Genomic DNA, 10,775 nt, shown 5'->3' with positions numbered 1-10,775 from the left:
ACAGTTTCGGCATATCAAATCGTTCTCAAAGGTAATGAAATTTGGTAGGTTTATTTCCAAGTCTTTCATCGTCATTTACCTTTTTACAGAAGTAGATTTGGATTTAAACTCGATGAGTGATTGGCAGTTTCGTGAGACACGTTTTCTCAGACGCGAGTTGGGACCATCGGAGATTGTAACTGAGATCGTGGTCGCGTGTGGTGCCTGATCGTGCTGAAATTTTGTGGGAAGCTTCGGGACGTCTAGCGGTAGCTTTTCACCGGTGCGATTTGATAGTTAACGGTTGGTTTTTATTTTAGGGTTTCGTCTTTGAGACTGTTCTTTTCTGATGTTTCTGTCCAGTTTTGTTATAAGTCGTTTTTGGTTGTGTGGCTTGTTGTAGGGCGTTTCTGGGCTGTTTCAGACGTTAGGAGGGTCTCAACTGGTTGTATTGGTTGTTATAATCAGTTGATAAGGTGAGTGCATGACCATGGCTTATCTAAGCCTGAGAATCCTTTGTTGTTCTTGCTTGATTGGTGGTGCTTTGTGGTGTTGTTCTTGCTTGATTGGTTGTGTTAGTGGTGTTGTTCTTGCTTGTGGTGGTTGTGTTATGGTTCTTATAGGTTCCTGAAGGTTTTGGGTGAGGTTGGAACGGATTGGAGATGATTGGAAACGGAGGTTCGTCGTTCGGATTCGTGCAGTTCGCGTCTGCGAAGGGAGTGTCGATCGACACCAGTTAGGTGTCGGTCGACACCATGTTTGGCCAGTGTCGATCGACACCTCTCTGGTGTCGGTCGACACCAAGTTGCTTGTTTCGTGATTTTCCTGGTTTGTTTGTGTTTGGTTGTTATTTGTTAAGCATTGGTTTCTCAGTTGCTTGTGTGTATAGCCCAGTAGATGGGAGGATTGCCTCACTAAGTATTTGTGATAATACTTACGCATCTCAATTGTTGTTTGTGGTGTGCAGGTTTGTGACGTGGAATCATGGCAATGAGGAGGAGGATGATCTAGGGTCTCGTTTGTGTGTTATTGGATTTGTTGGTTATGTTGTTGGAACCTTGGTTAGTGTTATGTTAGGTTGCCGGATAGAAAGGTTAGGAATGTTATTGTATTGATGATGTTGTTGGTTTTGTATTATTGGTATGTTTCCGCTGTGCTTAATATTATTGCTGGTTTAATGTTGAGTTGTGGTTTGGGTTGGTTAATTAAGTAGTATGGGATGCTTAATTATAAATATTGTTTTTAATTAAAAAAAAAAAGAAGGGTCGGGTCGGGTTGTTTTATTTTGGTATCAGAGCCTTTACAGTTCTAGGATGGTTAAATGGATGGTTAGAGCGGTTAGGAATTTAATTGGGTGAATTATTTTCTTTTTGCTTGATGCATGATGTTGTGTGATGGAATTGATTATGAGTAGTTAGTAAATTTGTTTGCGGTATTGAGTCCTAGTATCATCCTCTTCGAGCCTTCAATGAGATTCCACAGTAAGATGTGTACTCTATGTGCAGTTTTTGAATTGTGTGCTTAGCCTTCTGTTCTGGGTAGTGCAGATGGCTAGAGAGGGTGCTGTTGGTCGCGGTCGTGGTCGTGGTCGTGGGCGTGGTCGTGGTCGTGGTCGGGGACGAGGTCAGGTTCCTGAGGCCAGTGTGAGTGTAGCCCAGAGCATGGCCAGTGAGGAGGTGGCGGAGTCACAGGTTCATCCTAGTGTGTCTGGAGACCAGGCTGGTTTGGGTGACGGCAGGGCGGATGGGCCCGGTGTCGGTCACGGTGTTGCCCCGGGTGTGGGGGTTGCAGCGGGAGGTGCTCCAGGCAGGGAGGATGTCTTGATGGACTTGCTAGCTCAGGTTTTGAAGCGACTTCCAGCAGTTGTGCCGCCAGTGGTTGGTGGGCAGGATCCAGTAGTGCCGCCAGTGGTTGGTGGGCAGGATCCAGTAGTGCCGCCAGTGGGTGGTGGGCAGGTTCCAGCGGTGCAGCCTGTGGCGGGTTTGCAGGTAGGTGTGCAGCTGGGGGCCGAGGTAGTGGATGCTCAGTATGTGCGGATGATGGAGCAGCTGCGGCATGTGGGAGCAGGGTATTTCTCAGGAAGTACCGATCCGAGTGTAGCGGATGAGTGGAGAGAGCGGATGGAGGATATTTTCCTTTCGCTTAGGTGTCCCGACCGGTACAGGGTGGATCTGGCAGTGTTTTACTTGTCAGGAGATGCACGTGTGTGGTGGAGGTCGGTGACAGCACGGAAGGTGCAGCGGGGTATGTCTTGGGGGGATTTTAACTCCAAGTATTTTCCTCAGGAGGCTCTTGATCGTATGGAGGCACGATTCTTGGGGTTGACTCAGGGGGACCGTACAGTGCGGGAGCTGGATGCAGAGTTCAGTCGGCTTGTGGGGTATGCAGGCCGGGCATGGGAGCCAGAGTCGGCTCAGGTGCGGAGGTTCTTGCTGGCTTTGCGAGATGATCTGAGGACTCGGTGCAGAGTGAGGAGCTATGCCACGAGGGCGGAGCTGGTTGAGGTTGCAGCTGGGATAGAGGATGACTTGAGGTCACAGTTAGTGGTGGTCAGTCCAGCGGTTCGTTCAGAGGAGACATTGGAGCAGAGCATTCCAAGCAAGGATAGGCAGTTGGAGCAAAGGCGTAAAAGGAAGCGGGAAGAGACGACAGTGGCAAACCAAGGTGGCCAGGGAGGTTTTGGGCGCGGGAGCATGGATCACGTGTCGGCAAGCGGGCCCAGGGGAGGTGATTCGCAGGAGTACCGTCGAGTGTGTTATCATTGCGGGGAGGAAGGGCATATCAGGCCTTTCTGTCCTAAGAGGAGGCAGATGATGGAGGTTGCAGCGCAGCCGAAGGGAGGACCGGGTGTCCATTCCGGCGCTTAGTTTTAGCTTTTGTTTTCTTTCGTTCATGATGTATTTTCATTTGGAGTTGTAAATGATTATTGCATTTGAGGTTCTAATAAAAGTTGGAGTTATTTGGTTTTGGGATTGTGAAACCAGTGGAAAGGAAATAGCTCGGGAATTCTATAAATGGAAAGTTTCCATAAATAGAAGGTTGCTACAAATGGAAAGTTTCCATAAATAGAATGTCATTATAAATGGAAAGTGTTATAAGAGTCAGAGCTTTTCTATTTTTGAAAAGTGTATGGAAATACCTTGAGGGTAGGGTGTTCCAGGGTGACCGGGTGGTTGTAATGGTGGTGTTCGGGTTATGAGTTTTCGTGAAGGCGCAATGCTAAAAGAGGAAAGTTTCTAAAAGTAGAAGTTTCTAGAAATGGAAAGTGTTGAGGTAGATCTAGTCGGGAGATACTCGTTGACATCAGACTTGTTTGCTCAAGANGGATACCGTGGGAGTGGTATATTGACTAGAGGGAGTGGTATATTGACTAGAGTGGGAGTGGTATATTGACTAGAGGGAGACCTCATGGTTCAGTCGGAGGTGTGCGGGCTGTTGCGACAGTGCACGAGAAACCTTGGCTGAGGGTATTTAGTCCGGTCGGGGACGTGCGGGCCGTGTTGACGGTGGCACGGAGGTCCTTGACAGTTGGACAGTTTTGCGGGATTCGAGGACGAATCTTTGTTGGTGGGGGAGAATTGTAACATCCGCGAACCAATTTTTTTAAGGTTTTGGTGTGGGTGTCGATCAACACCCTTGGTGTATCGATCGACACCCTTGGTGTATCGATCGACACCATGTTTTCTGGTTTGGTCCGGTTCGTTTTAATTGCTGTTTTGTTCGGTTTGGTTCAAGGAAAATCCCTAAATCGTTCTATAAGTGGAGAAGCGACAAATTAAGGGTTTTAGGGTGTCTTGTCGCCGTTTTCAGAGATAGAGAGAGAGGAGAGAGCCTATTGTGGTGTGAAGGAGATTAAAGGAGAAAAATCAGAATCGTTAGGGTTTGGGAGGAAACAGTTTCGGCATATCAAATCGTTCTCAAAGGTAATGAAATTTGGTAGGTTTATTCCCAAGTCTTTCATCGTCATTCGCCTTTTTACAGAAGTAGATTTGGATTTAAACTCGATGAGTTATTGGCAGTTTCGTGAGACACGTTTTCTCAGACGCGAGTTGGGACCATCGGAGATTGTAACTGAGATCGTGGTCTCGTGTGGTGCCTGATCGTGCTGAATTTTTGTGGGAAGCTTCGTGACGTCTAGGGGTAGCTTTTCACTGGTGCGATTTGATAGTTAACGGTTGGTTTTTATTTTAGGGTTTCGTCATTGAGACTGTTCTTTCTGATGTTTCTATCCAGTTTTGCTATAAGTCGTTTTTGGTTGTGTGGCTTGTTGTAGGGCGTTTCTGGGCTGTTTCAGACGTTAGGAGGATCTCAACTGGTTGTATTGGTTGTTATAATCAGTTGATAAGGTGAGTGCATGACCATGGCTTATCTAAGCCTGAGAATCCTTTGTTGTTCTTGCTTGATTGGTGGTGCTTTGTGGTGTTGTTCTTGCTTGATTGGTGGTGTTAGTGGTGTTGTTCTTGCTTGTGGTGGTTGTGTTATGGTTCTTATAGGTTCCTGAAGGTTTTGGGTGAGGTTGGAACGGATTGGAGATGATTGGAAATGGAGGTTCGTCGTTTGGATTCGTGCAGTTCGCGTCTGCGAAGGGAGTGTCGATCGACACCAGTTAGGTGTCGGTCGACACCATGTTTGGCCAGTGTCGATCGACACCTCTCTGGTGTCGGTCGACACCAAGTTGCTTGTTTCGTGATTTTCCTGGTTTGTTTGTGTTTGGTTGTTATTTGTTAAGCATTGGTTTCTCAGTTGCTTGTGTGTATAGCCCAGTAGATGGGAGGATTGCCTCACTAAGTATTTGTGATAATACTTACGCATCTCAATTGTTGTTTGTGGTGTGCAGGTTTGTGACGTGGAATCATGGCAATGAGGAGGAGGATGATCTAGGGTCTCGTTTGTGTGTTATTGGATTTGTTGGTTATGTTGTTGGAACCTTGGTTAGTGTTATGTTAGGTTGCCGGATAGAAAGGTTAGGAATGTTATTGTATTGATGATGTTGTTGGTTTTGTATTATTGGTATGTTTCCGCTGTGCTTAATATTATTGCTGGTTTAAAGTTGAGTTGTGGTTTGAGTTGGTTAATTAAGTAGTATGGGATGCTTAATTATATATATTGTTTTTAATTAAAAAAAAAAGAAGGGTCGGGTCGGGTTGTTTCAACAATTTATTTTAAAGACAGTTACCATATATTTTTAATTGTTGGCAGATTTATTTTTCATGACTGATTTATGTATAAAGATACCACAGACTTTAATAATATATGACAGATTTAATATACTATTTGGCATATTTAATTTTTACAGTTATTTAAAAAAAAATCATTAAAAATCTGCCGTAACGTAAAAGATTTTTTACAGAAAAATAACTACTAGTTAAATGTCTATTGACAATAGATTTGTTAACGTTTTAAAAATTGCTCCGTACACCGGGCCAGTATTGGAAGCTATGGTTATGGTGCTCCACACATAACATGTGATAGTTTATTCATGTCTTTATGTAATAATGATAGATCAAGTAGTTAAGCGGACATTTATTTTTTCTGTATGTAGTGCGCATTTCATCTACACCTCTTGATGGTAAAACACCCTAGATCTAATCTCAACATCTCCGTCTGTTGATAGCATTAAGAACACCAATTTAGAAAAAATTTTATAAAACACTAGATTAGGACCCGTCTGATGTGCGGGTTTAGAGTTTTTAAAATAAAATAAAATTTAATAAAGAATATAAAGTAAATATTTTTAGAAAGTTAAAACTATCTATAAAAGTAGATAGATACACCGAAGTGTCCAATGTGATATTTGGTGTAAAAGGTGCGACTCTGTGGTTGAGACTATTAATCATCTTTTCTTTAAATGCCCTCGCTCGTGTGAAGTTCGGAATTTATCTCCAACTCCAGTCTCGTCAGAGGGTTTTTCATATGAGTCGGTGTACTCGATTTTGGATTTTGTTTTCTGGAGGGATGCCTCTTAACAGGGTGATCCTGATCAATTTTTCAATTACCAAGGATTTTATGGGGCAATCTGGAGGGCCATAAATAAAAACGTTTTTTGAAGGTTTAGAGATCGAGGCGAATAATATAATTGCTCAGGCTTTGGACAATAAGTTAGCCTGGAAAGAGGCGCTCTCTTTTACGACAGTCATGTCAGCTCCATCTCCGTCTTCGGATGTCCAGGTTTCTTCACCTCGTTATCTGATTGATGGTTCTTGGAAAGCAACCAATGTGCATTCAGGATTGGGCTGGTGGTGTTGCGTTGGTGAGGAGCGAACCTTGTTGTTAGGGGCCAAATATCTAAGACGGAGCCCCTCCCCCTGCATTCAGAGTTAGAAGCGTTGTTGTGGGCCATGGTGCGGATACATGCTGCAGGGATCGCTTGTCAACATTTCAAGACTGATTGTGCTGAGTTACTCACCCTGGTGCAGTCCCCTGAAGATTGGTTGTCGTTCTACAACCTGCTCGATGAATTTAACTTGCTGGAGTCTTTTCCACTATTCTCTATCTCTTGGATCCCAAGTACATCAAATGAGAAGGCAGATTGTCTTACACGCGTTTCTCGTTCTCTTATCTCTGAAGTTTCTTTTGTAAACCCTTTCCCTCTGGTTTGGGCAGCTAACTGAGAAATTTTCTTTTAGTTTATTGTTTGGTTGAAAAAAAAAAATAGATACACTTTAGTTAAAGAAAATAGTTGTAAATGAGTTCAAAGTTATTAAAATTAAATTAAATTTAACAAATAGTATACATTTAGTTCTTTTCGTAAGTAAAAACAATGTATAAAAGTAAAGAGATAAACTTTTGCTATAATACACTAATGTATATCTATTTAAAATCTACTATCTACATTACCACTAAAAGTGTATTTGTACACACAAATATATTTTACTGTTAAAATATACTCTTTAGTCTCTTTACTACTACCAACAAATTGTCTTTATGAACACATTAAATAACCTATTATATGCCTCTTCAATTTAATATTTTTATAGTTACAAAAATGCATATGTTAATCTCACATACTCCTATCTTATATATTACAATAGCTGTTTGTAAATTATTTGATTGGTGAAGAAAATACGAGACGATTTATTTTTATTTTATTATATTTTACGTCAACAATCTCTTTCTTTATGTAAAGGTGAGTATTTACATTTTTTGAAACACAGTAATTAATTGTATAATTTTCACAATCATATTTTTTATCTTATATAAAAAAAATCCTTGTAAAATTAACAACTTAAAATTAAAATAAGTAAAAAAAATATAATTTCGATTTTATTATGTATATATATATATATAATTTCCTTATAATAATCTTTTCTAAAAAAAAGTAAGTTTTTTCTATTTTACTTATATATAAAATATTTTTTCTGGTGGGTTTTGAATTTTTTTCATTTTTATTTTAAAAAATATTAATAAATTTTGAATTGACATGTGTCAATATCAGAATCATACAATTGACACATGTCAAGATCTTGTTAATTAGTAATTTTGACATCAAGCTTTATATAATAAGATAAACAACTAAGCTAAGACATCCTAACCGATCAAGAACACAAAATCGTCTATTCCATCCCTAGAAACTTTGTTTCACTACTCATATCTCATTGCAGAAAATATAAAAACATAGATAAACGAAAATTGCATTGTATTGAAAATAAGATAGAAATAAAAGAGTACAGAGACGAAATCTAAGAAGAATAGCAAAAGAAGTATAAAATAAATCCTAACAAAGTGGAAAAAGAGTTTGAGTCACTCAAGATCTCTCTCATAAGCTCTCGCTCTCTGATTTGAGGGTCTGCGGCGTGCTAGGGCGAGAGGAAGAACAGGGGGGTTTATATATGGAAACCCTTTTAACCTAGCTTCCCAGTCCTGCCCGAGGGTTTGCTCGATGAGGTGCACGAGGATGAGGTCGGGTTACTCCTCGGGTAGGTCTTCGGGTTGTTCTTCCTTTTCTTGAATCCTCCTCGATCGGGTTGGCGTTCAGACTGTTCTTCTTGCTCAATAGTTCATTTGGGTACATGCTCGGGTTTGACATTGTTTCTCCTCATTTTAGGCTCTAAAGTACCTGTTTTCATCCAAAATATGCAAATGCAAGAATGCAACACCCTAAATAGTCTTAGTGCGAATTCCTACAGATAATGACTTCAAAATGCAAAGGTTAGGGTATAAACAATATAGAATATAGACAAAAAAGATGCTTAAAATATGAAAATTAGAGAGTTATCAATCATCCATTATGCCATGGCTTCATATCTATAAACTGGAATATCCAGATTTTTTACGTGTATCGAGAAGCTAATCGTCTAGTGGACGGTCTAGTGGACGGTTTAGCTAACCATGCATTTTCTTTTCTTTTAGGTTTTCACTTATTTAAGTCTGTTCCGAGTAGTATTGCTTTGTTGTTGGCATATGATTTGGGTGGTACCGCGTTATCACGTCACGTTTATATTTAGTTGTTTGTATTCTGAATAAATAGTGGGAGACATTATTTCCCCTTCCCTACCCAAAAGAAAACAAATTTTCATATAAATTTTATAATTTTTCTTATTTTTAATCTTTTCTTTTTCCTTTAGCTTTCAATCTCTGAATATATATTATAATAAAAAAAAAATTAAGAAAATATGTAACGAGGGGAAGAGATAAGGCATGAATGGATCATATGTTATTACCATATTACAAGTCCACAAAATAAAAAACAAAATAGAGCTTCTGTTGTAGTTAGTTGTATAACCTTAAAACCTGAGAGAACAAATTAATTAATACTAAGGAAGACACAAAAAAAACGTAAGTTATTAAAATATCAAAATGGGTTGCATTGGTCTTGTGAATTTAACAAGCATCAACCCACATCGGCTTATCCTCACAAGAACATCAAACAAATCCTACAACTCAAGAAGACCATCATCCATGGCTGCGATTAGAGCCGAGTCTATGGCTACTGAGAAATTAGGCATCACCATTGAGAAGAATCCACCTGAGTCCAAACTCACCCAACTCGGTGTTCGTAATTGGCCCAAGTACATACCCTTCTCCTCATCTCCTCGATTCAAATCCATCAAATCATTTATGTATTCCTCTGTTTTTGCTAGTAAATAAGAAAGCCTTTAGCTTTGTTTGTTGGTGCTTCAAAACAAGTCCTGGTTTCAATTTTTGTGGCTGTATTGGACAATCTTTACATCGACTGATCAGTCTGATATTGAAAGGATTAGTCTTTTTTGTTGCCCGGATAAGAAAGCCTCTAGCTTTGTTTGTTTTTGTTGAATTCAGTCTCCATGATCATGGCAATTCATCAATTGATCCATCTGGTATTGAAAGTTTAAACCTTTTTCTTGCCTGGATAGGAAAGTTTCTAGCTTTTTCTTTCTTGTTGTGGACATCATGATAATGCCATATGTAGAAGCCAGATAGAGGTACACAGTTTCTCAGTGTTGGATATTTTTCATTGCATAGGTGGGGTTGTCCTCCAAGCAAGTTTCCATGGACTTATAGTTCTAAGGAGACTTGTTATTTGCTAGAGGGAAAAGTGAAAGTGTATCCTGATGGATCAGAAGAAGGTGTAGAGATTGAAGCAGGCGACTTTGTTGTTTTCCCTAAGGGAATGAGTTGTACTTGGGATGTCTCTGTTGCTGTTGACAAACACTACCAATTCGAGTGAGAATGGCTCTCACTCTCAGTGTCTGCTCTGCATATTCGTGTGTATGATAAGACTTTGACAATCCTTTTATGTTGATGGATACTTAGTTTTATCTGTCATATATCAGTCTCTGCGTTTTTGGGATCTGTTGCTTCGATATCTAAACAAAATTTTGCCTAGTCTAGTGTCCCTCTGCTCATGCTTCCGGAATAATTCTTGTCAACCAAATTAAGGTTGGAGCCTCCAAGGTTCATGGGTTTAATTTACACACACTTAGTGGTACAACCACTAAGGAGGTATTACAGGATCAAATATAGAAGATTAAGTGTTTAGGAAGTGTTTAGAGAGGGATTAAGAAGGATTATCGAAGGATGTATAAGAGAAAGATGTTTATATTGGTATGAGACTGCTCTGGTCTACTGTTGAGTATAAACAATCTAAATGACAAGTGAGAGAATAGTTACCTGAGACAAAGAGATTTAACTACTTCAGTAGACTTATTTGGTCTGTATTTTAGCTGAATTCTCAGCTTTAAGTTTTCTCATATGATCAATCCACCTAAACCATTTTCTTGGAGAATTTTACTTACAAAAATGTCTCCTTCCTGTTTCAGGAGACTACAGAAATCACTTTACCAAATAGCAGACGTAGAGTTAGGGAGTGCAATTAACATTATTGAAACCTTTCTTTTCTTGATTAGGGTCTTAAAAATGAATTGTGGAGGCATTCGTCAAATAATCTGCGATAATATTATTTTATTTATATGTGTTTTCTAATCAGAAAATGAGACGCAGAGTAATTAAACCACAAAAAAAATTATCGCATTATCTTTTTACTTTTTATCGACGAATTAAAATCGATGATGCAGCAAGAAATAAAAAATTACGAATTAATATCGTTAGCTTTAGAGAATTTTATTTGCTTCTTCAAAATATGTTGAATTTTTATTTACTTCATTGAAATATGTTAGGACATTTGATTCGTACCTCAAATTTGGTCAAGTTTTTATTTTCTTTGATGAAATTGAACCTATATATTGTTTTGCAATTTTCCCGGAGTGTTAGCTTTAGTGGAAAATGGAGTCATATATATCATTGTCATTCGAAGTGCAATATAAACAAATAGTTCGTATTGTTGAAAGTTTAGTTGATTTTTTTTTTTTTTTTTTTTT

The 10,775-nt window shown here is 39.4% G+C and overlaps 1 protein-coding gene across 1 annotated transcript; it reads left to right on the top strand.

The window, feature by feature from the left end:
* On the top strand, nt 8,694–9,783 carry LOC104721044. The gene is made up of 2 exons (XM_010438952.2): nt 8,694–8,987; nt 9,421–9,783. The coding sequence occupies exons 1-2, from the start codon at nt 8,776–8,778 to the stop codon at nt 9,623–9,625; spliced, it is 417 nt and encodes a 138-aa protein (XP_010437254.1). The 5' UTR covers nt 8,694–8,775; the 3' UTR covers nt 9,626–9,783.

The sequence above is a fragment of the Camelina sativa genome, chromosome 2, assembly GCF_000633955.1.
Source record: "Camelina sativa cultivar DH55 chromosome 2, Cs, whole genome shotgun sequence".
In the NCBI taxonomy this organism is placed as follows: domain Eukaryota; kingdom Viridiplantae; phylum Streptophyta; class Magnoliopsida; order Brassicales; family Brassicaceae; genus Camelina; species Camelina sativa.
Note: the sequence above shows the minus strand (reverse complement) of the source record. Positions and strands in the feature narration are given on the sequence as shown.

Coding starts and splice junctions, on each gene's coding strand:
- LOC104721044 (XM_010438952.2), top strand. CDS start 8,776: ATGGGTTGCATTGGTCTTGTGAATTTAACAAGCATCAACCCACATCGG. Junction 8,988..9,420: donor GGTGTTCGTAATTGGCCCAA/GTACATACCCTT, acceptor TTCATTGCATAG/GTGGGGTTGTCCTCCAAGCA.